A 25,826-nucleotide genomic window follows, 5' to 3' on the forward strand; every position below is an offset into this window, starting at 1 on the left:
CACGGGTGAGGAGTATGTAATGTACAACATAGAGTATATAGTGTAGGGGTCAGGAGAATGTAATGTACAACACAGAGCATATAGTGCAGAGGTCAGGAGTATGTAATGTACAACATAAAGTATATAGTGCAGTGGTAAGGACTATGTAATGTACAATATAAATTATTTAGTGTAAGGGTCAGGAGTATGTAATGTACAACATAGAGTATATAGTGCAGTGGTCAGGAGTATGTAATGTACAACATAGAGTATATAGTGCAGAGGTCAGGAGTATGTAATGTATAACATAGAGTATATAGTGCAGAGGTCAGGAGTATGTAATGTATAACATAGAGTATATAGTGCAGGGGTCAGGAGTATGTAATGTATAACAGAGTATATACTGCAGGGGTCAGGAGTATGTAATGTACAACATAAATGATATAGTGTAAGGGTCAGGAGTATGTAATGTACAACATAGAGTATATACTGCAGGGGTCAGGAGTATGTAATGTACAACATAGAGTATATAGTGCCGGGGTCAGGATTATGTAATGTACAACATAGAGTATATAGTGCAGGGGTCAGGAGTATGTAATTTACAATATATATTATACAATGTAGGGGTCAGGAATCAAAATATTGGTATTCAGTAATCAGTGGGGTCCTAAATGCTCACATGAGACAAGCTGCAGAGGTCCCACACCGCTGCCTCCTATCTCCTGAGACTGAATACATTGTTTCTATGTCTTTATCAGATGATGGGGGATCTAGGTGGAGCCTCCGTACTGCTCTCTCCTTTACAATAAAGTCTCCTCTTACCCGGTGATGTGAGGGGCGGCTGATTCTCCATCATGACGTCCTTGTAGAGATCCTTGTGTCCTTCTAAATACTCCCACTCCTCCATGGAGAAATAGACAGTGACATCCTGACACCTTATAGGAACCTGACACACACAATGATACAGTCACCATCCAGACACATCCCTTGTCTGTTACTGGATAATGTCCCAGAATTCCCAGCACCGCTCACCTCTCCTGTCAGCAGCTCCATCATCTTCTTGGTGACTTCTAGAATCTTCTGCATGTTGTGTCTCTCAGGTTTTAGGGAGTCACATGGAGGCACTGTGATGGTCATATGATCACCTGACTTCACCAGAGGAAATCTCTGTATTGAGGAAGCAATAGGAATATCATGTTAGAATCCCAGAATCCTCCTCACCTCTCCGGTCAGGTCTGTGTTTTATTAATAGAGATAAGAGTGATGTCATGTGACCTCCCAGAATCCTCCTCACCTGCGGCAGTCAGCCGCTCCTGGGCAAACCGACGTAGATCTACGTCGCTCATCCAAGAGCCTGTAGGGGGGACGAGCGTGCGCCACCAGGGGCGCACTCCCACCCCCCCTCGTTCACGAACATCCCCGCGTGTGTGACCGGTGGCTCCGATGTCCTCCAGTCACTCGCGATCTCCCGCTGGAGAGGGAGAAAGGCAGGCAGATGATGTAAACAAAGCCGTCTGTCATTCTCCCTGGTGTAAGTGCAGAGATCATACGATCCTGCTATGTAGGATCGCATGTCTCTGTGGTTACATCACAAGCCACGCCCCCCACAGTTATAATCACGCCCCTAGGGATACATTTAACCCACTGATCATCAATAAAGTTTACCCATTCCTTGCCAGTGTCATTTTGACAGTAACAGTGCATATGTATAGCACTGATTACTGTAGTATTGTCACTGGTAACCCCAAAAGTGTCAAAAATGTTAGTCAAGGGTCCGATCTGTCCGCCGCAATGTCGCAGTCCAGCAAAAAAAAAAACTGCAGATGGCCGCCATTATGCGTTACAAAAAACAACAAATTACATAAATCTTTCCCGTAGTTAGTAAACGCAATAACTTTTGCGCAAACCAATCAAAATACGCTTATTGAGATTTTTTTTTACCAAAAATATGTAGCAGAAAACAAATTGGCCTAAAATGTTAACAAATTTAGATTTTTACATTTTTTTGGGGGGGAATTTCATATTAAAAAAATGTGAAAAATATTGTTATTTTTCAAAATTGTCGCTCTTTTTTTGTTTATAGCGCAAAAAATAAAAATCGCACAGGAGATCAAATACCACCAAAAGAAAGCTCTGTTTGTCGGATAAAAAGGACGTAAATTTCGTTTAGGTACAGCGTCGCACGACCGCGCAATTATCCGTTAAAATCTCGCAAAATAGGGCCTTTTCTTTGAGCAGCCAAATGCTCCGGGGCTTAAGTGGTTAATAGAGATAAGAGTGATGTCATGTGACCTCCCAGAATCCTCCTCACCTCTCCGGTCAGGTCTGTGTTTTATTAATAGAGATAAGAGTGATGTCATGTGACCTCCCAGAATCCTTCTCACCTCTCCGGTCAGCAGGTAGATGATCTCCAGGGTGAGGTTTAGTATCTTCTCAGTCATGTGACTCCGGTCCTCCTCCATCCTCATTGGTGCCGTCATTTCATCCATACAGGTCTCCTTGTAGACGGATAACTCTGGGAAATGAAGGTAAGAATTATTTGGATGGTATTGATCACACAATAATAGGATGTGAGGGGGGTAATAGGAGGGTTGCTGTACATTTAATGACTACTCCCCCCCCCCCTCATGGGAACACATTTAGTTTGGACTGATTACCATTTTGCTACAATTTTGAGGTCCCGGGACTCTCTTGGCCTGCCGGATCAGAAATTCCCTTTCCTCTGTTAGGTTTGTTTGGTTTCTGAACTGGATTTGATTAGTATTAGATCTGCAGACAAGGAATGATAAATACGATCCTTCCTGAGACTTGTTTGCTCTGAGGCAGTGCTGTGAGGTCAATGTTGGGTCATCATGATGTCCAGGAAGGGGAACTTGCTGACGTTTGGCCGGAGTTGCCGGCTAATCAGGATAATTACCAGAACTCCGGCTGTAAGGCTCTATTTTTGACACTTGGTGTTTACAAGCTAAAATCATTTTTTTTTTTGCTAGAAAACTACTTGGAACCCCCAAGCATTATATATATATTTTTTTTAGCAGAGACCCTATAGAATAAAACGGAGATCGTTGCAATATTTTTTATCACACCGTATTTGTGCAGCGGTCTTCCAAACGCAATTTTTGGGGAAAAAAAATGAATTTTTGTAAAATCTTACCTGTAAAATTCCTTTCTCTGAGTCCTCCGACAGTCGCCGCCTCTCCATATTCGTCACAATGGGGTAATTGACCTTTTCTCCGTAGGAGTAGCTAGGCAACAGAATATGTCAATATTAAAGCTTTTAGCATATCCCACCCCCAGGGGGTGGTCCCCTCAGTCAATACCCTCCTACTTCCTGTATCCATACCTCAGTTTCAGTAGAATAGCAGTAGAGTACATACACAAACCCCAAAAGAGGGGCGGGGGCGGCGACTGTCGGAGGACTCAGAGAAAGGAATTTTACAGGTAAGATTTCACAAAAATTCCGTTTTCTCTTACGTCCTCCGACAGTCGCCGCCTCTCCATATTCGTCACAATGGGGACATCCCAAAGTAGTGCATACATGAGGGGTGGGAAAAACGCAGCCGCGCCTAAGGCAACGCCGGACCCACATCAGAGAAAGGAACCTTACCAAAGGAAGGAAACCAGCTGGGCAGCATGAAAAAAACTTTGCTCAACAGGAGCAACAACCCAGGAAAAACAAATAACCCAGGGATAAAAACATCCCAAACAGCCAAGGGCCCAAAAACAAGGAACCCTAAGGTACTGCCGCACTAAGAACCTTGCGGCCAAAGGAAGCATCTGCCGATGCCTGAACATCCACTTTGTAGAACTTTGAGAAGGTGTGAATGGACGACCAAGTCGCCGCCTTACACACCTGGGCCACCGAGGCCCGATGATGACAGGCCCAAGACGCACTCAGCGATCTGGTTGAGTGCGCCTTCACAGGCATAGGGGGAACCTTTCCCTTCAAAGCATATGCCTGCTCAATAGTCTGTCTGATACATTTGGCAATGGTAGAAGCCGACGCCGCCATGCCCTTCCGAGGCCCCTCTGGAAGGACAAATAGAGAATCCGTCTTGCAAAAGGATTTTGTCGATGACAGGTAAACCCTGATTGCCCGAACAACATCCAAGGAGTGTAAATCCACCTCCTTCGGATGTTTAGGCTTCGCGCAAAGCGAAGGCAAGACAATGTCCTCATTAAGGTGAAATTCCGAGATCCGCTTCGGAAGAAAAGAAGGGTTAGGTCGCAAGACCACCTTATCCAAGTGAATCACCAAATACGGAGACCTGCAGGACAAGGCCGCCAGCTCCGACACTCTGCGAGCCGAAGTGATCGCCACCAAAAAAGCGACCTTCTTGCACAACATGGGCAACGAGATCTCCCTGATCTTTTCTAAAGGAGCATGTTGCAACACTGACAGAACTAGGTTCAAGTCCCATGGAGGCAAAGGCTCCCTCCTAGGAGGGACCAGGTGTCGCACCCCTTGAACAAAGGTGCTAACCAAAGAGTTAGACGCCACAGGACGTTGAAAAAGAACGGCCAGTGCAGAAATCTGACCCTTAATCGTGGCCAACACCAAACGCTGGTCCACACCCGTTTGAAGGAAGGCCAACACTCTCGATACCGAGTATGAGCGAGGGGAAAACCCCCTGGACTCACACCAGGCAAAATAGGCCTTCCAAGTACGGTAGTAAACCTTCCCTGAGGAGGTCTTCCTAGCGTTGATCAAAGTGTGAATGACCTCAGGGGAGAGACCCCTATCCCTCAGGACCTCGGTTTCAACAGCCAGGCCGTCAAAGCCAGCGACTGTAAAGCAGGATGGAATACCGGTCCTTGAGACAGAAGAGGCAGATGCCATGGAGCGTCGACCGCCAGATTCACGAGGTCTGCGTACCAAGACCGGCGAGGCCAGTCCGGCGCCACCAGAATCACCGTGCGCGGTTCCGAGGACAACCTGCGAAGGAACCTGGATAGCAGCTGAATCGGTGGGAATGCATACATCAGGCGATATTGATGCCACGGAGCCACCAACGCGTCCGACGCGTCTGCCCAAGGATCGCGCGTCCTTGCCACGAACCTTCCCACCTTGTTGTTCAGACGAGACGCGAACAGGTCCACATCCGGAAGACCCCACTTCGCGCACAACATCTGGAAGACATCCGGGTGAAGGGACCATTCTCCCTGGTCCAGGGTCTGGCGACTCAGATAATCCGCCTGCCAGTTCTCCACCCCCGGAATGTGAACAGCCGATATCGCCGGGACGTGCGTCTCGGCCCAAGATAGGATGTCGGCCACCTCCCGAGCCGCTCGGGCACTCCTGGTGCCCCCTTGGTGGTTGATGTAGGCCACCGCTGTGGCATTGTCCGTCTGCACCCGAACCGGACGGACCTGAAGCCTGTCCGTCCAACGCCGAAGGCAGAGATTTATCGCCCGCAATTCCAAAATGTTGATCGGAAGGGAGGATTCCCCCTCCGACCAAGTACCCTGGGCGGACAGAACACCCAGAACACCACCCCAGCCCAACAGGCTGGCATCCGTGGTGATCACCGTCCACGAAAGAGGGCGAAAAGACTTGCCCCCCAACACCGCCGGGGATTGTAGCCACCACAGAAGATCCCTTCTGGTGCGAGGACTCAACGAGATCTGAAGATCCAGAGATTGAGGTCGCCCGTCCCACCTGGACAGGATCTCCGCTTGGAGACCCCTCGTGTGAAACTGTGCAAAGGGAATCGCCTCGAAGGCCGAGACCATCAATCCCAGACACCGCATGCTCGTCCGGAGGGACGAGCACGGAACGTCCCTGAGGGACCTGACTTCTTCCTGAAGTGTCCTGAGCTTGTCTTTTGGCAGGAAGACCTTCGTCTGAACAGAGTCCAGAATCATTCCCAGGTAGGGAAGACAAACCGACGGACACAGCGTCGATTTTGGAAAGTTTATCGTCCAACCAAACTCCTGTAGAGTTTGCATCGTGACAGACAGGTCTTTCACCAGACCCTGACTGGTCGCAGACCGAACCAGAATGTCGTCCAGATACCCCAGGACCGAGATGCCCTGGGCCCTCAATAAGGCCAGAACCGGTGCAAGCACCTTGGTGAACACCTGCGGAGCCGAAGCGAGACCAAAAGGCAGTGCCACGAATTGGAAATGATCCTCCGCAATGGCGAATCGAAGGTACCTCTGGTGACCCTCGAAAATGGGAATGTGAAGGTACGCATCCTTCAAATCGATGGAGGCCATGAATTCTCCCGGAACTAAAGCAGCCACCACCGAGCGCAGGGATTCCATGCGGAACTTGCGAACCCGCACAAAGCGGTTCAGAGCTTTTAAGTCCAGAATCGGACGTACTTTGCCCTCCTTTCTGGGCACAGTGAACAGATTGGAGTAAAACCCCCGAAATCTGTCCCGATGAGGCACCGGAACCACCACTCCCTGAGCCCGCAGGTCCCGCACCGCCAGGTGCAGATCCCGCAAACGCTCCGGAGACAGCTGAAGATTTGAGGGAAAAAATCTGCTCGCCGGCCGAGAGAGAAACTCGATCTTGTAACCGCACCGAACGATCTCCTGAACCCACCTGTCCCGAACGCGGGCCAGCCAGGGTTGAAGAAAACCCAGCAAACGTCCCCCCACCCCAGAACTGGGTGAGGGCGCCCCTTCAGGCCGCATTGTTATGGGCAGCGGACCCGGACTGGCCGGACTTCTGCTTACCTGTCCACGGCTTCTTTTGGGAGCCTTGACCTTTGAAGGGCTTGCCCTTATAGTGCGACCGAAAGGCACGAAAGGACCCCTGAGAGGGCCTAAACGAAGGATGCTTCTTACCTTGAGCAACCTTAGCCTTGTGAGACTGGGGCAAAAGCGTGCTCTTACCCCCAGTGATCCCCTTTATCAGCGTATCCAAGGATTCGCCAAAAAGGCGAGATCCCGTATAAGGTAGATTAGCCAGAGTTTTGCTAGAAGATTGGTCCACAGACCAACATTTCAGCCAAATCAAGCGGCGTGTCAACACTGCCACGCTGTGCACACGTGCAGCCAAAGGGACCATATCTAGGTCCGCATCACACAAATACATGACACCCTGATGAATTTGATCTACCATAGCCAACGTTGTCGGCGGGGCAAAATCAGCCACCAGGACGCGCCTGAGCACCTGCGTCCAATCCGCGACAGCCTGAGCTGCCATAAGGGAAGCAAAAATAGCTTTCAGCATGGAACCGGTAACCGAGTAAGTATGGCGGGCAAGAGACTCCAGCCTCCTGTCCGTGGGATCCCGGAACACCGGGGTATCCTCCGCCGGAATCGCAGTAGACTTATTCAAAACCGCCACCGCGTGATCCACCGGAGGCGGCACACACCAACGTTCATCAGTGGCGGGTGTGAAGGGATAACGCAGCTTGAACCTACTTGGCACAGCAAAAGGCTTCTTTATATTGCGCCATTGTTCACTAACAGCGCGCTGAAAATCCTCAGTGCAAGGAAAAACCTGTGATGATTTGCGTCTCCGCTGCGTCGCATAAGAGGCCAGGACGGCAGGAGGACATGGTTCATCCTGCAAATGCAGCGTTTGTTTGATAGAAGCAACCAATTCATCCATGATTGCAAGCTCTTCAGACGAGCCAGGGGGGAATTATCAACCCCTTCAACCTCTGCCTCCCCCTCCGACCCTGCAAGGTCCAGGGACGAACGGGACCCCGACAAGGGGACCCCAGCCATAGCAGCCCCATCACCATCGCCCTCTGAATCAGAGGAAATTGAAACTCTGGGCCGTTTTGTGGATTGAGCAGCCACTAGCATCTGCACCTGAGCAGCCAGGTTAGCCACAATGGTAGCCAAATCGCCCCCCTCGGAAATGATGCAATAACGACCGCTCCTATAAAGCCTATGGAAGGCTACAAAAAAATGGCCGCCGGGGGAGGATTGTCAGAGATCATGCAGCGCTGACATGAGGCCGGAGCGATCGCCGCCAAAATGGCGGCGCTTGGCGCCAAAAACGCAGCTCCCTTTATACAGTAATGGCCATCACACGCCTGCAGTATAATAAAACAATGGCGGACCGCAGTAGCGGCCGCCGCATGTATGCACAAAACATGATCACATCATGCCCCACAGCATACAGCCTGTCACACAGAAAAAGCACACAGTCTGTAACACAGAAACAGTGCAGGACAGCCCCCCTCCTTGCAGCCCACAGAATGCAGCAAAACAGACAGGGAGCCCAACAGTGTGTACAGAAAAGCAGGGTTACACAGTCCCAGACTGACACCCACTAAACAGACAGGTCCCCACACAGATACACTTACCTTCTGAATGGCGTGGGGAACCCGCACAAGCGATCAAGCCTCTGCACAGAGGACAGGGAGAGTCGCAGCCAGGACGCAGCAGAACTGCGGTGCGAAACCGCATGGCGTCCAGTGAGGTAGCCACCTCACCGCAGCATCCCTGCAGCGAACAGGGATGGGTCGTTCACAAATGCCAGGAAAAAACCTGACTGAACGCTCGATGGCAGGCTGGGAAGCCACTGGCCCACAACCTGCGACCAGGGGGGCCAGCCCGAGACCCAGCCCGCATGATCCTCTTCATCAGAAGAACTAACTAATGCTGAAAAAATAAACAGCTAAGTAAAGATAGAGAAAAACACTCAAATAAAATCAAAAAGAAGATAAAGGCTGAGACAAAAAGCCCCAGCACAGAAACAGCCTGCTACTCCTGATAGCTAGACATTGAAACTGAGGTATGGATACAGGAAGCATGAGGGTATTGACTGAGGGGACCACCCCCTGGGGGTGGGATATGCTAAAAGCTTTAATATTGACATATTCTGTTGCCTAGCTACTCCTACGGAGCAAAGGTCAATTACCCCATTGTGACGAATATGGAGAGGTGGCGACTGTCGGAGGACGTAAGAGAAATTAATTTTTGAATTAAAAAATAAGAAAACAGTAAGGTTAGCCAAATTTTTTTCTATAATGTAAAAGATAACGTTACGCCGAGTAAATAGATACCCAACATGTCATGCTTAAAAATTGCGCACGCTCATGGAATGGCGACAAACATTGGTAACTAAAAATCCCCTACAGAGGAGTTCTAGGGCTCAAATTATTGCTCTCGCTCTAACGATCACGGCGACACCTCACATGTGTGGTTTGATCACCATTTACATATGTGGGCGGACTTGCGTATGCGATCGCTTCTGCGCACGAGCTAACGGGGACAGGGCGCTTTAATTTGAATTTTTTTCTTGTTTTATTTATTATTTTTACACAGTTTTAAAAAAAAAATTGATAATTTTTATTCCTATTACAGGGAATGTAAACATTAAACCAGTTGCTAAGCAATGACGTTTGACATCGCTCTGGGCCTCCAATACCATAGAGTGGAGTGGGGGCCATCTTGTCCTCACTCGACTTCCTATCTGTGAGGAGCGGGGACCGGATCATTTACCTCGTTACCGGCGGGTCCAAAAAGAGGGGAAAACTACCAGGACGTGCAGGAGAGGGGGGGAGAAACCTCATCAGCCACACCGTAAGGGTGATCCCACGGCAAATCCGCCGCTGGGACCACTGTTATCTGAAAGCCGATCGCCCGCCATTTAAAAAAATACCGGGGTTATGGCAGCTATCTGCTGCCATAACCTCAGTATTTAGCATCAAAGGACCGACGTAAATATGTGGTGGGTGGTCGCTAAGTGGTTAAGGAGTTCATAAAATTAAGTGCAGGTGGTATGAGAGGACCATCAAAGACCAAGAGTCTCTATGAGCCCTAAAGCCCCCCTTACCTCAGAGCCTTGCAGCCCGACTACCCTCTCAGAGTCCCCCACAGCCCTTCAGCCCCACCAACCTCTCAGAGTTGTTCATCCCAAATACTTCCTAAGAGGCCCCAAAAGTCCCTCAGCTACACTTCCTCCTCAGAGGTCCCAGAGCCCTTCAGATGCAGTGCACCCTCAGAGGCTCTCAGAGTCCTTTACTCCAACCATCTCCTCAGGGACCCCTCAGCTCCTCTCCTTTATTCAGAACCCTCAGTATTTTCCTCCCTCTGACACCAATGATAGAAAATATTCTTAATGTTTTTTTCCTCCTGACCAGCAATGTAAGGGCCTCCTGACCCCGGCACTCCATCATTGTGTTGGCTGCATATTGTAATGATTGCTCATTGGCTGCCTGTGTAGTGTAATAATTGCCCTTTGTAGGCCATGCATGGTCAGGATGGTCATTGTCTTCTCTATTTATTGTCAGTGATGTTTGTTTAGAGGAACATATTACTAGAATTTATCTCCAAAATGAAGAGAATGTTCCGGCCCCGAAAGTGGGGAAACGTTCTGCCCCTGAAGGGGTTAATCTACGTTTCCACACTATATATGTGTGTATCATCATCTGCTGGAGATAAAAGACGTCACAGTGACTATGGAGGAAGAGGACGGACATGACGGGGGGGGGGTTACTGGGTGTAAATAGAAAATAAGATCTTATTACCTCCTCTGCTGCAACTTCCAGTAATGTCTCCTCGCCACGTCTTTATTCCAGATCACTTCCTGTCTGTTCCCGACCTCACTTACTGTCTGAGATCACCACCTTGTGGAGTTCAGAGAAACATCTCATAATAACCATTCCTATATAATATCTATTTTACAGGGCTAAGTTTAAAACAAAGGTATTCCAAATAGGGTCCACAATCTCAGGCGGGGATTTCAATGTCCCTCTCAACCCACTTATAGATACCTCTTCAGGTAAATCATCTATCCCCTTCCAAGCTCTCTCGAAAATTAGGAAATCTTTACAACAATTATCCTTATACGACACTTGGCGTTTCCTGAACCCGGCTGAGAAAGACTACACATTTTATTCCCCTCCACATGACAAATACTCCAGAATAGACTATCTGCTCCTTTCTCAAAAAGACCTTCCCTTTGTCACTTCTACTACTATCGAACCGATGCTCCTGTCTGACCATCACCCTTACTTTGACTTTACCGGAAAAATCACCCTTTACGAAAATATGGCGGCTAGATTTCACCCTACTGACCTCGGAACATGACGCTTCACTCATTCGTTCCAACATCCAAAACTTCTTCAATGAAAATAACACCCAAGACACTACTCCCATCTCCCAATGGGAGGGACATTAATGCACCATCAGAGGCATGCTATTATCGATGAAAGCTGCCAAAAACAAAACACAACAAGCTGCAGTCTCAGACCTAATAAAGAAAATAAACTCCCTTGAAGCGTTACACAAACAATCTAGAGCCCAAAGCACTTATCAAGAACTGATCCAAGTCAGATTAACTCTATGAGAACACTTGGCACGCAAACAGAGACGTAAAGCCATATTATCTCAAAAGCAATTTTATACACAGGGCAACAAATGTCGAAAATTGTTAGCAAGAATGGTTCAAATTAAGAAATCTGGTTCCTCTATCCATTGTATCAAAGACCTTTAGGGGAGGCCAAATCTAACTCTAACTCCTGACATAGCAGTCCAATTTGAGAATTATTACTCCAACCTATATAATCTTCCTCAATGCCCTCAAGATACTGCCGAAACCTCTGATAGAAGCCATGTCATAAAATCTTTCCTCCAGAAACATAATCCCATCCCGATCCCCTCCGAAGAAGCTGATCTTCCAGAATGAAGGAATCCAAATTTAATCAAGTGATGAAGTAACTAAAAACGGGCAGGAGCCCTGGCAGATTCACTGCAGCCTATTATAAGATGTTCCTAGAACAACTTCAGACACCATTTCTTAGGGCCTTTAACACCATGTCCTCCCACCCCCCACAACCTCACAGACTCTTAGAAGCCCATATAGTGGTCATACCTAAAGACGGAAAAGATGACACGGCGGGTTCTAATTATAGACCGATTTCCTTCCTGAACGTAGATATAAAACTCTTTGCAAAAATGTTGGCAAATTGTATTCAACCATTTCTGACAACTCTGATTTCAAACGATCAAGTAGGCTTTGTGCCGGGGAGGGAGGCGAGAGACAATACAATAAAAGCTATAAATTTACATCATTGGCTCACCACATCTCACACCCCAGGTTTCTTTTTGTCCTTGGATGCGGAGAAGGCGTTCGACAGGTTGGCCTGGGACTATCTGTCGGCAGTGCTTCGACATGCTGGATTCAAAGACCGAATGTGGTCATTCATCATGTCACTCTACTCCTCACCGACGGCCAGGGTCAGGGTGAACGGCCACCTGTCAAACACCTTCTCCATTCAGAACGGTACAAGACAGGATTGCCCCCTTTCACCAATTCTCTTTGTGCTCACTCTGGAACCCCTGCTAAGATGTTTGAGATCTAATTCGGACATTAACGGATTAGAGGTTAAAGGCCATACATATAAACTAGCTGCATTTGCAGACGACATTTTACTCTTCCTGCAAGATCCGCATATATCTATCCCCAACCTATTCAAAGATTTCAAAATATTCAAAAAAATCTCGAATCTCAAAATAAATTTCTCCAAATCCCGGGCGCTCAATGTCTCCCTCACACCTGCAGTGGTCCTTCAATGTCAGGATAAGTTTGCATTCAAGTGGGAAACCACCGGCCCCTTAAATACCTGGGCATTTCTCTCACCTCAAATCTTTCGGACCTTTTTAATGCAAATTTCTTCCCAATTATGCGATCCATTAAAGAAGACCTACAGAAATGGGGAAGCGTGTTCTTCTCATGGTTCGGATGAGCAGCTTTGATAAAAATGAATCTTCTTCCACGAATGCTATATGTCCTCCAGGCTATCCCTATCACAATACCCGCGTCCTTTTATAGAAATTTTCGATCCTTATGCATACAGTTCTTATGAAACGGTAGAAGACTGAGGATCAGTTATGACCAGTTGACAAGACAAAAACAGAAAGGAGGCATAGCCATTCCTGACTTACAAAATTACTATTGGGCTTGCCACTTGGCCAGAATAGTTGACTGGTCGGTTCACGCCAACATAAAGGACTGGGTTTCCCTTGAAGGCTCACTAAGCCCTCTCACATTAGAACACATGCCTTGGATCCTTTCAGGTCACATACCGAAGATACTCAAGCAACACCCGCTCATTGGCTCAACACTACGCGTGTTCAAAAAAGTCTCTACGAAATTCTCTCTTTCCTCCAACCCAGGACCCCTGACACCTATCAGCAACAATCCAGACTTCCCCCAAGGTATAGATATATCTGCTATCCGAAACAACTGGCCATTCAAACACCTACTTTCAAAACACTTCTTTTCTGGGGGTACCCCCTGAGACATTGCCTTTTCATCTTCCCAAACGACAGACGGCACTTTCCCTCCCTTGCTCTACCAACAAATACGACACTTTCTTATAACTCCCAACAGCTCCATCTCAGTCTCGCATCCTCTTACCCATTTGAAACACTATGCTCCCAATCTAATCCCCAAAGACATGTCATTTCCTTGATCCACAACATGCTATTCGCAGAGTCTTCTTCGAAAGATTGTAATGCGTGCCTTAAATGGGAAAGGAACCTACAAATAGATCTATCTTAATCGGACTGGGAAAGTATTTTTAGCATTGCACACAAAGGGTCCATAAATGTGTTGACTCAGGAAAACAATTACAAAACACTAACCCGTTGGTATAGAACACCTGCTCTGTTACATAAATTCAACTCAGACAAATGCTGGAGATGCTCCAGAGACGAAGGAACCCTTCTACACATTTGGTGGACTTGCCCTCGCCTATAAACTTTTTGGACCCAAGTCCATCAAATAACGACCCAAGTCTCAACCTTGGCTGTAGACTTCACCCCAGCGCAACTTCTACTTCCATCACTCTGACACCCTAATGACTGTTTACTGCAAATATCTTCCCCTACACATGATCAACGCGGCCAAAATGTGTATCCCCATACACTGGGGCTCAAACCACACTCCCACGTTAACTGAATGGTTCAAAAGGATTAACATGATATCAGAAATGGAGGAGCTCATACATATTGCTAACGACACCCCAGCCAAATTCTACCAGACCTGGGCATGTTGGTTGCACTTCCGGGCTTCAAACCAATACTCAGAACTCCTAGATGGAAATACCTCCCAACAAATATAACACATTGAATTCTCCAGTAAATGCACTGTATTTCTTACTGTACCTATTAGATATAACATTTATATATTCATCTAAGAAGAGAGCCCCCCCTCCCCCCCTACACCAGGGCAGTGTGGGGTTGTCTCTCTTTACATAACTTAGCTATACAGCCTTCCACTTTTCTGATCCAACTGCTATCCGAGGCTCTATGATGTTCAAAACCTTTATATTGATAATCAAAAAGTCCTAATTGTCTTTGTGCCTTCCCTTTTCTTCTTTTTTTTTTTTTATTATAAATTTTTATTGGAATTTTAATTTAACAATTTCAACAATAACATTTACAGTTAATTGTTACTTCTGACTCATTGCTTGGTACATGTAACAACAGTTTGGAAAATGAAGAAAATTACGAGAATTACAGGAGTACCAGGTAACAGTTAGATGAGAAAAACAATTAAAATATATATATAAAAAAATGATTAAATAAATCACAGCATACCCAATCCACCTACCCCCAATGGGAACTATCTGTAAGCGGATTTGGTTACCGATTCTGATAGCTGCAAGACTTACTATTGCTAGTATGTGGAAATCTACCGAATCTCCCAACCAGTCCAACGGAATCACCAGACTGAATATACAAGCACAGTACCAACTGCTTTTATCATACAAAAATTCATCTACTAATACATTTAAAAAGAAATGTGCCTTCCCTTTTCTTCCCTCCCTCCCTCCAACACTTCCACCAATATCTCCTCTCTACTTCCTCCCAACTCACCTCCCACCTGGAACTTCCTGTCTGTACCAGACATCACTTCCTGTCTTTACCTGACATCACGTCCTGTCTGTACCTGATATCATTTCCTGTCTGTACCTGACATTACTTCCTGTCTGTACCTGACATCACTTCTTGTCTGTACCTGACATCACTTCCTGTCTGTACCTGACATCACTTCCTGTCTGTACCTGACATCACTGTAGTCCATAGAGACTTCCTGTCTGGATATGAGTGAGATCACCACCTTGTATCTCATAGTAATCAGTTCCCATTGGGGGTAGGCGGATTGGGTATACTTTGTTTTATTTTTTATATATATATATATATATATATATATATATATATATATATATATATATATATATATATATGTGTATATATATATATATTTTTTTTATTATTATTTTTTTCTCCTTTAACCACTTTAGCCCAGGAGGATTTGGCTGCTCAATGACCAGGCCCTATTTTGCGATTCGGCACTGTGTGACTTTAATGGACAATTGCGCGGTCGTGCGATGCTGTAACCAAACGAAATTGACGTCATTTTTTTCCCACAAACAGAGCTTTGTTTTGGTGGTATTTGATCACCTGTGCGATTTTTATTTTTTGCGCTATAAACAAAAAAAGAGCGACAATTTTGAAAAAATAATATTTTTCACATTTTGTTATATGAAATTCTCAAAAAAAAATAATGTAAAAATGAAAATTTTTTACTGTTTTAGGCCAATTTGTTTTCTGCTACATATTTTTGGTAAAAAAAAATGCAATAAGCGTATTTTGATTGGTTTGCGCAAAAGTTATTGCGTTTACTAACTACGGGAAAGATTTATGTCATTTTTATTGTTTTTTTTTTATTAGTAATGGCGGCGATCTGCGATTATTTTTGCGGGACTGCGACATTGCGGCGGACAGACCAGACCCCTGACTGACGTTTCTTAGGGCTGGTTCACATTATTGCGAGTGCGGCGATCGCATGTAATTCGGAGCGCACTGCTCCTTCATTACATGCGATCGGATGTGCGGATGCAAATTCAGCCATACACTTTGTATGGCTGAATTTGCACTGTATACGCAACTAACTCGCACATGACCAGCCGCATCAGGATCGGATCGCACAGTGGTTCACACTTGTGTGATCCGATCCTGTGCGAACTGTCAGATCGCACTGCGATATGCGATCAAACTGGGGGTGTCGTTAACATTTAATTGACACCCCCTGCGTATCGCATATGGCAGTGTGAACTGCTAGATGTGCGTTTGCGATACGGGAACAGGCTGCGAATTCGCAGCCTTCCCGCATCGCACAAGTGTGAACCGGGGCTTACACTTTTGGGGGTACCAGTGACATTACTACAGTAATCAGTGCTATACATATGCACTGTTACTGTAAAAATGACACTGGATAGGGAAGGGGTTAACTGTACTGGTGATCAAGGGGTTAAATGTGTCCCTAGGGGCGTGATTCTAACAGTAGATGGGCGTAGCTTGTGAAGTCATCACAGACACATGCGATCCTATATAGCAGGGTCACATAGCCTCTGTGATCACTTCAGGGAGAATGACAGTTGGTTGTGTTTACATCAGCCGTCCATCCTTCTCTCTCTGCTGTGGGAGATCGCGAGTGGCCGGCGGCCATCAGAGCCACCGGTCACACGCACTGGCTCCCCAGCTGATGAGTGGGGATGGGAGCGCGGCGCTGGCAGCGCGCGCTCGCTCTCTAGAGTCTCTTTTGGCAGCGACATAGTACTAAATCACTTTTGCCCAGGAGCGGCCGCCTGCCGCAGTAAAACTGCGGTGGGCGGGATTGAAGTGGTTAATTGTTACCTTGTACTGCTGTCATTTTCTTAATTTTTCTAACTGTTGTTACATGTACCAAGCAATGAGACAGAAGTAACAAATAATTGTAAATGTTATTGTTGAAATTGTTAAATAAAATTCCAATAAAAATTTATGTAGCGGGGTCTTCCATTATACAAGTTCTAAAAGACTGCTGCTTGACATTTGAGAGGAACTCGGCTCCATCTAGTGGCCAAAAGGACACAATGCAGCGGCTATGGAATGTCTTTTGATGTTATTTTCCTTTCAGGAAGTTGAGCAGTCTTCATCGCCCATAGTGCTTTGAGAATACCAGGGTGCACTGCTGCACCGCACAGCCTTCTGGGGGAAGCTTTATAAAGGAAGGGAGGAGCCAGGCTCACTCTCTTGGGAAAGACACAGTGAGACAAGCAGGATGCCAGTGCTGTGGGCTGATGCTGTATGCTAGGCCGAAACTCCTGGGCCTTAAGTGACTAAGTTGCAGTGTTTCATCTCCAGTAGAGGATCCCTCCTGGAGGTCCCATCGATGTTCTACAGAGACCAGACTCATCCACCCCAAATACCTAGCGCGGCTGGTGACAGAGGCCGGAGACTGAGACAGCAGCGGAGGCTTCCTGGGAGACAGTCCTGTTGGTGAGAGGGCACCTGCCCAAAAACTGACTCTATCTATCAAAGAAGTAACTTTAGTCAGGATTAGCCTTAGAGTAGTAGAAGGCAATATACCAGGTGGCCCAGTACATCTCTCACAGAAGTTTTACCGGCAATCCTGCACAGACACCCCGCGGTGATTACTAACTGTTTGCTGCCATTCTCTCTATTGATCACCCATCCTCAATGTGGATTACAAATTGCGAGTGCACCAACGTTGCTAGCGAAGATATAGAGAAGAAACAGCGGACTCAGATAGGTCTGACATTCTGATACTGTGTCTAACTGAATGCTGAGCCTTATCTCCAAAAGTATAATAGTGATTAAGATGGCGGTCCTATAGGCTCTGAGACATTTCCTGAAACAATTAATGTGCCCTTGAGGAGTGATATCACAGTATTTATCTTATCTTTGATTAATTAATTAGTATATCCTTTTACAAAGTCATATTTTACTGTATCGAAACTGTTTATTTGATTCACAGTAAATAACTTTCCTGTTTAAAAGCAAGCTTGTGTGTGGTCACCTTGTATTACCCAGAAGGACTGCAGCTGGAGAGAGGTAACAGGTCATTATTATTTATTGAAGTGTTATATTCCAATCTGTGTAGCCATTTGGTATTCCAGTCCTATTCTGGGTCAGTTGTGCCTAGGGAGGGTTCGAGCCAATTCTGTGGGTTGTTAGGCAGGACGTAGACCCAATAATCTAATCAGCAGCTCCTGCGGGGGTGGTGCTACACGTGGGGGCTCGTCCGGGATCATCTACAGTCCTGCAACACAACCCTCTCAGCCACAGAATCCCCCTCAACGCAGAAATGGATCCTACCGCTGCAGCCGAGTGGTGCAGGGAAGAGAATGTCGTAGTGGAAAATGGCCTGGTGGTTGAAATCAAGGGAGAGGTCTGGACTGAGGAAAAACTCCTCCCAGTTTTAAGGGCACTGTCCACAGACAGGAAATTCTGGGTGACTGACATAAAGACAGACACCACCGTTCCACACACGTATGCATTGTGTGAGTGGAGGAAGGGGGTCCCTGATTACTTTAAGGGAACCAGTGTAAAGACTACTGACCAAACAGAACTTTTCTTAATACATCCAGAAGTCCTTACTGAAGGTCCCTCATCCACCACTCCTGGGGGATCCAGCAAAGAAAAAGGTGTCCAAGAAGGGAGTCCAGAGTCACCACCTTTGTCTACCTTTAGCTCAGAACTGTGTGCTGTTCTCGGGGAAATCGTAGCAAAATGTAGTAAGGACTCCCCAAACTATCTGATGACTGAATATAGGAAGCTCAGGACATTCTCTGGGAAACAGCCTGTGCCTTCGACAGAAGATGGGTTTGAAGAGTGGTTAGATACCGCCACTCAGGCTTTGGAAGAGTGGGAGGTACCAGAACAGCACAAGAAACAGAGAATCACAGAAAGTTTAAAGGGACCTGCACTAGAGGCTGTACGTAATCTCAAGCTAAGCAAAAAGAACTGTACTGCACAGGATTATCTAGACATTCTACAAGATGTATTTGGTCGGACGGAGAACGTGGCTGAACTTCTTTACCAGTTAGACCACTGTTACCAAGAAGAGGAAGAGAAGTTGTCCGAATTTATTAGACGCCTAGATAAGATCATCCACCAGATCTTGATAAAGAAAGGGATAGACCCCCGGAAGGTAGATGAGACTCGTGCACGGCAGGTGCTGAGAGGGGCTCAACCCTTAGATCCCATTGCCATACTGTTGCGAACTCGCCAAGATGGTGGCATTCTGGAATACCCTGACCTGATCCGAATGGTCAGAGAAGAAGAGGTCATGTTAGACAACAAAAGGAAGAGTCGGCAGTTTGACTCAACTGCTCGTGTCAGAGTGATAAGTGCAAAAGAAAGTGACTCGCAAGTTGAACTCCTAAAGACCCAGGTGTCCCAGTTGATAGAAATGGTGTCCATCCTGACTAGTCAGGCATCTACTCTACCTGATGGGAACGTGTCAGAGAAGCCGGATAAACCTTCTAACCTTAGAGTAGACCCGGAACCGAGACCTAGGAGATCGCTAACTTGTTTCAACTGTGGGGGAGTAGGACATGTTAGAGGAGTATGTCCCAGCCCAGGAAATGTCGCCTCAGAACCTCGCAAGCCAGCGGAAAAACTTCAGAGGGCACCCGTGAAGGAGTCGACCGGGTGCCCGCCAGTTTCAAGGGAATCCAAGAGACTCAATGATTCAGGGAATCTGAGTCAGGGAGTCAGATCCAGGTACAACGCCCCTAGTTCTATACTCCAGGCTACTGAGAGAAGGAAAATCAATGCACACCGGGCCCAGAGGGGACTGAAGTCCAGAAGAAAAAAAAAGAAAAGAGCCTGGGTGCAGAGAACTGAATCAGACAACAAGGCCACTTCAAGAGAATTCCCAACTAACTTGGTCGGGCCTTCCCCTGTAGTCTCTGTCCAGGTAGAAGGAATTTACACAAGAGCCCTCCTTGACACTGGGGCCCAAGTGACTCTTCTGTATAGAGACTTCTATGATAAACACCTTACCCATCTACCTCTGCAGAAGTTGGAAGATCTGGAGATATGGGGTATCGGGACTCAAAGTTTTCCCTATGACGGGTATCTGCCAATCAAGTTGACCTTTGACCCATCAGTGGCTGGTGAAGCTGAAACCTTCGACACCCTAGCGGTGGTCTGTCCTCGTCCGCCAGGGGCCAACAAAAGCTCTCTCATCGTAGGGACCAACACTGACCTAGTAAGGCGCCTCCTGACACAACTGGTCCAGGGACAGGATGCTCCAGCGCCAAGGATTCACCCCATGCTACGGCAGGCCTATCAACGATTAGTATTGGAGCAAGAGACTCCTGCAGAAGGAGTTGGAAGACTCTGGAAGTTGGACAGAACGGAAAAGGTCTTGCAGCCAGGAGAGGTGGCTTGTCTGAAAGCTTCCGTTAAACTCACATGGAAACAGCCGGGCCCTTTTATCATCTTTGAATCAGGTCCACAGGAAGAGGAGAGAGGGATAGAAGTAATCCCTGAAGTGATCCCTTTGAAGGTGTTACAGAAAAACCATGGAAGGGTTTTAGTGAGTGTCAGAAACACCTCTACTACACCGGTGAAGGTACCGGCCAGAGTGCTGTTGGGCCAAGTTAACCCGGCTACCCCAGTTGTCCCATCTGATCTTAAAGAGGAGGGAAGGGGTGAAGATGTTATAGAAGAGCTCTGCTCTGGAAACGCTGCCCTCCCACCAGAATGGGTGAAGAGGGCCAAGGCACAACTTGCTGGATGGCGAGGAATATTTTCTAGGGCTGAGTTCGACGTGGGATGCGCCAGGAGTGCCACTCATAAGATCCGCCTGAGTGAGGACAAACCTTTCCGAGAAAGAGTCCGGCGAGTTCCCTTAGGTGACTTAGAAGATCTACGTCAGCAGCTGGCGGAACTCAAGAAGACTGGGGTTATTCGAGAATCCAGGAGCCCATATGCTTCTCCGATAGTGGTAGTCCGGAAGAAAAACGGATCTCTGAGGCTTTGTATCGACTACCGAACACTGAACAGAAGAACCATCCCAGACCAGTATACCACTCCTCGAATCGAAGACGCCCTACAGAGCCTGTCAGGGGCGAAGTGGTTCAGTGTGATGGACTTAAAGAGTGGGTATTATCAGATCCCCATGCACCCTGAAGATCGGGAGAAGACAGCCTTCATCACCCCTGTGGGGTTCTTTGAGTTCAATCGCATGCCTCAGGGATTGTCAGGGGCCCCTGCTACCTTCCAAAGGCTGATGGAAAGGACCGTTGGAGATATGAATTTGATAGAGGTACTGGTATACTTGGATGATGTTATCGTGTTTGGCAGAACTTTGGAAGAACACGAGGAGAGGTTGGAAAAGGTCCTGAAGAGGCTACATGAAGAAGGCCTGAAACTTTCTCCTGAGAAGTGCCAATTCTATCAGTCCTCGGTCCATTACCTGGGCCACATCGTGTCTGAAGAAGGGGTGGCCACCGACCCGGACAAGCTGGATGCTGTCGCCTCCTGGCCGAGACCTACAAATGTGACCGAACTTCGGTCGTTCCTGGGTTTTTGCTCCTATTACAGGAGGTTTGTAGAGGGGTTCGCCAAGATTGCCCGACCCCTCAATGAGTTACTAAAGAACGAAGAAGATGACGTTCCTGAACTGGTCAAGCCAATGAAGTCCACCATGGGACCCCGGAAGGCCAAGGAGTCCATCCAGGATCAGTGGACCCCAGAATGTGAAGGGGCTTTCATTCAGTTGAAAAAGAATCTAACCACTGCCCCTGTGTTGGCCTACGCAGACCCCACGAAACCATATGAACTACATGTCGATGCCAGCCGAGATGGGCTGGGTGGGGTACTCTACCAGGAACATGGGGGCCACCTGCGACCCGTAGCCTACGTGAGCAGGAGTCTACTACCTGCTGAAAGGAATTATCCTACCCACAAACTTGAATTCCTGGCCTTAAAGTGGGCAGTGGTCGACAAACTGAAAGATTACCTGTACGGAGCTGAATTCATTGTCAAGACGGATAATAATCCCCTTACCTATCTGTTGACTACAGCTAAGCTGGATGCAACAGGACACAGATGGTTGGCTGCCCTCTCTAGCTTCAACTTCAGCCTGAAGTATCGGCCAGGAATCGGGAACAGGGATGCAGATGCCCTATCCAGAAGGTTGCATGCACCACACGAACCTGATGAAGAATGGACCCATTTGGCTCCAGAAGGGGTGCGTGCCCTATATCAGGGAACTGAACTTCGATCCAGAGGAGGATCAAGAGCCGAAGAGATTGGGGTTTCGGCTGTCGGAGTACCCAAATACTATTGCAGGGTGACCCAGGTTGAAGAGGAAGATTTACCCCGGCTGTCCAAAAGGGACTTGAGGAAGGAGCAGCTGGAAGACCCTCTGGGAAAACTTCTTTTGGAAGCCTTGGAGATCCAGCGCCCTGAGTTGCTTCTCACCGACTCTCCTCAGGGGGCCCGTCTGTTGCATAGAGAGTGGACCCGGTTACAGATCCGAGAAGGGGTGGCCTACCGAAGAGGCCCATCTGAAGATCTGGAGGAGAAGTGGCAACTGTTCTTACCAGCTAAATACAGGGAGAGAGTTCTGGCTGCTCTTCATGATAATCATGGCCATCTGGGACCTGAAAGAACTTTTCAGCTTGTCAGAGACAGGTTCTACTGGCCCTGTATGAGGGCCGAAGTTGAAGGATACTGTCATTCTTGTGTCCGATGTATACAAAGGAAGACTCTGCCACGTCAAGCAGCCCCAATGGGCCATCTGCAAAGCCAGGGACCCATGGAACTGGTGTGCATTGATTTCCTTTGCCTAGAGCCTGATCTGAGTGGCCAAGGGAATGTCCTTGTGGTAACAGACCATTTTACCAGATACGCCCAAGCATTCCCAACAAGGGATCAGAAGGCCTCTACAGTAGCCAAAGTTCTTGTAGAAAAGTTCTTTGTACACTATGGGTTACCACAACGCCTCCATTCAGATCAGGGAAGAGACTTTGAAAGCAGACTGATCAAGAGACTGTTAGATCTGTTAGGCATCCAAAAGACTAGAACTACTCCCTACCATCCACAAGGGGATGCCCAGCCGGAAAGATTTAACAGGACTCTTTTGGACATGTTGGGGACTTTAAGCTCAGAGAAGAAACAGCATTGGGGCAAACATGTAGCTGCCATTGTGCATGCCTACAACAGTACTGTCAGTGATGCTACTGGATATTCCCCTTATCGTCTAATGTTTGGACGAGAGGCTCGATTGCCAGTGGATTTGGCCTTTGGCATCTCGCCCGATCACACCTCTTCAGCATCGCACAAGGGATATGTGGACCGACTGCGGAAGAGTCTGAAATCGGCCTATGACAAAGCTCAGGCCACATCTGATCAACGTGGACTGAGGAATAAAAGGAATTTCGACTTAAAAGTTCGGATCCAAGACTTGCAACCAGGGGACAGGGTATTGTTGAGGAACTTGGGTGTCCCGGGAAAACACAAGTTGGCAGACCGCTGGAAGTCCCAACCTTATGTTATCTGCAAGCAACTACCAAACCTCCCTGTGTATCAAATTCGGCCTGAAGGAAGTGTGGGTCCATTGAAGACTTGGCATAGGAACCATTTACTGCCTCTCTCTGAAGCAGTTCGCATGCCTCCTGTCGTAGATTCGCCAGAGACCCCTTCGACCTCTCGCCTGTCCAGACCAGTCACCAGATCTCAGTCGACACTCCCAGATGTGAGGGAGGGAAATTCTCCATCTGAAGATCTGGAAGATGAAGAGGAGGTACCTGACTGGATGTGGTCGTCTCAGTTACCAGAACCCACACCTGCCTCCCTGTCTTCATCCGAATTGGCTGACAGAGGAACCCTTCGGGCGGAAGCCCCCGAATTCATACCTTTCCACATGCTTCCAGAAGAAGTAGTTGATGATGAAGATCCTGAGGAGGAGGTTGCACCTTCCTCTGAAGAAGAACTGACCGCTCTTGAAGCATCAGATTCCTGTGTGTTGGAACATGAGGAGGAGGACATTGAAGAATCCCCAGAAGTGGCTGGTCCTAGTACCTCTGAGATCGTGCATCCCAAAGAACAGAGGGAAAGAAGAGTCATTCACCCGCCCAAAAGACTGACCTATGACCAATTGGGTGAATGCTCAGAAGAGGCTATCTTTACTTCCAAACGAACTCTTGATCAGCCTAGTTCTTCCACCGCAGATTTGGTGGAGGACAACCCTAGCTCACCCCCAGGCACATCTGTACAAGCCACTCAAGTGTCAGGGGTCTGTGAACAGAATTACCTTCCCTCCCCTGACAATTGGTGGGAGGTTCCTATGTCGAACCTGTGTTGTAATATGCAGTTGTTAAGTTTGAACTCTGCTTATGAAAAGGAAGATGATTCCCTGTTATGCATATGTTAATGTTTTTTTTTTGTGTACTGCCAACATATGCACTGGAGTACATGCTGTTGTCCTCTTTGGGGACCAAAGTTTCTCAAGTGGGGGGAGTGTGTAGCGGGGTCTTCCATTATACAAGTTCTAAAAGACTGCTGCTTGACATTTGAGAGGAACTCGGCTCCATCTAGTGGCCAAAAGGACACAATGCAGCGGCTATGGAATGTCTTTTGATGTTATTTTCCTTTCAGGAAGTTGAGCAGTCTTCATCGCCCATAGTGCTTTGAGAATACCAGGGTGCACTGCTGCACCGCACAGCCTTCTGGGGGAAGCTTTATAAAGGAAGGGAGGAGCCAGGCTCACTCTCTTGGGAAAGACACAGTGAGACAAGCAGGATGCCAGTGCTGTGGGCTGATGCTGTATGCTAGGCCGAAACTCCTGGGCCTTAAGTGACTAAGTTGCAGTGTTTCATCTCCAGTAGAGGATCCCTCCTGGAGGTCCCATCGATGTTCTACAGAGACCAGACTCATCCACCCCAAATACCTAGCGCGGCTGGTGACAGAGGCCGGAGACTGAGACAGCAGCGGAGGCTTCCTGGGAGACAGTCCTGTTGGTGAGAGGGCACCTGCCCAAAAACTGACTCTATCTATCAAAGAAGTAACTTTAGTCAGGATTAGCCTTAGAGTAGTAGAAGGCAATATACCAGGTGGCCCAGTACATCTCTCACAGAAGTTTTACCGGCAATCCTGCACAGACACCCCGCGGTGATTACTAACTGTTTGCTGCCATTCTCTCTATTGATCACCCATCCTCAATGTGGATTACAAATTGCGAGTGCACCAACGTTGCTAGCGAAGATATAGAGAAGAAACAGCGGACTCAGATAGGTCTGACATTCTGATACTGTGTCTAACTGAATGCTGAGCCTTATCTCCAAAAGTATAATAGTGATTAAGATGGCGGTCCTATAGGCTCTGAGACATTTCCTGAAACAATTAATGTGCCCTTGAGGAGTGATATCACAGTATTTATCTTATCTTTGATTAATTAATTAGTATATCCTTTTACAAAGTCATATTTTACTGTATCGAAACTGTTTATTTGATTCACAGTAAATAACTTTCCTGTTTAAAAGCAAGCTTGTGTGTGGTCACCTTGTATTACCCAGAAGGACTGCAGCTGGAGAGAGGTAACAGGTCATTATTATTTATTGAAGTGTTATATTCCAATCTGTGTAGCCATTTGGTATTCCAGTCCTATTCTGGGTCAGTTGTGCCTAGGGAGGGTTCGAGCCAATTCTGTGGGTTGTTAGGCAGGACGTAGACCCAATAATCTAATCAGCAGCTCCTGCGGGGGTGGTGCTACATTTAAAATGAAAAAAAAAAAAAAAATACCACAAAAAAAGTAGGAAAAAAAACCCAAAAGGACTCCAAATTTGTGCAATGCTACGGGCTTCCTCTTGTAGCTTATTCACCTCTTTCCGGTGTTGAGCAATTATGTCATAATAGTCAGGCACTTCCATGGTGGTATTATGTATCCAGGTACAACATTCATAATCCTCTGTATGTTCACAGAGACCAGTTAGTGCTGCACTCATGCTTTCAATGGCCAGATCATGCAATTCTAACTTCTTTTTAAGTGGTCTTTGTTCAATATTTAATACGTTTTTTTTTTCAAATATCATTTTATTCATTTTTCATCATACAAT

At 47.2% G+C, this 25,826-nt stretch overlaps 2 protein-coding genes across 2 annotated transcripts in view; both read right to left on the reverse strand.

The window, feature by feature from the left end:
• Positions 1-25,826, reverse strand: part of LOC309567520 (uncharacterized protein) — a gene marked incomplete at its 5' end in the record, with an annotated part of 1,161,679 nt that overhangs the window by 204,643 nt on the left and 931,210 nt on the right. The gene's annotated exons all lie outside the window — the stretch shown is intronic.
• LOC309566961 (gastrula zinc finger protein XlCGF66.1-like) lies at positions 734-10,459 on the reverse strand (the record flags this gene model as incomplete). Its single annotated transcript, XM_082272281.1, has 4 exons — positions 10,425-10,459; positions 2,364-2,492; positions 1,012-1,146; positions 734-925 (listed from the first exon to the last, which is right to left on the reverse strand). The coding sequence occupies exons 2-4, from the start codon at positions 2,466-2,468 to the stop codon at positions 734-736; spliced, it is 432 nt and encodes a 143-aa protein (XP_082128407.1). The 5' UTR covers positions 2,469-2,492; positions 10,425-10,459.

This window comes from Pelophylax lessonae (assembly GCF_965119305.1).
Source record: "Pelophylax lessonae genome assembly, chromosome: 11".
NCBI lineage: Eukaryota > Metazoa > Chordata > Amphibia > Anura > Ranidae > Pelophylax > Pelophylax lessonae.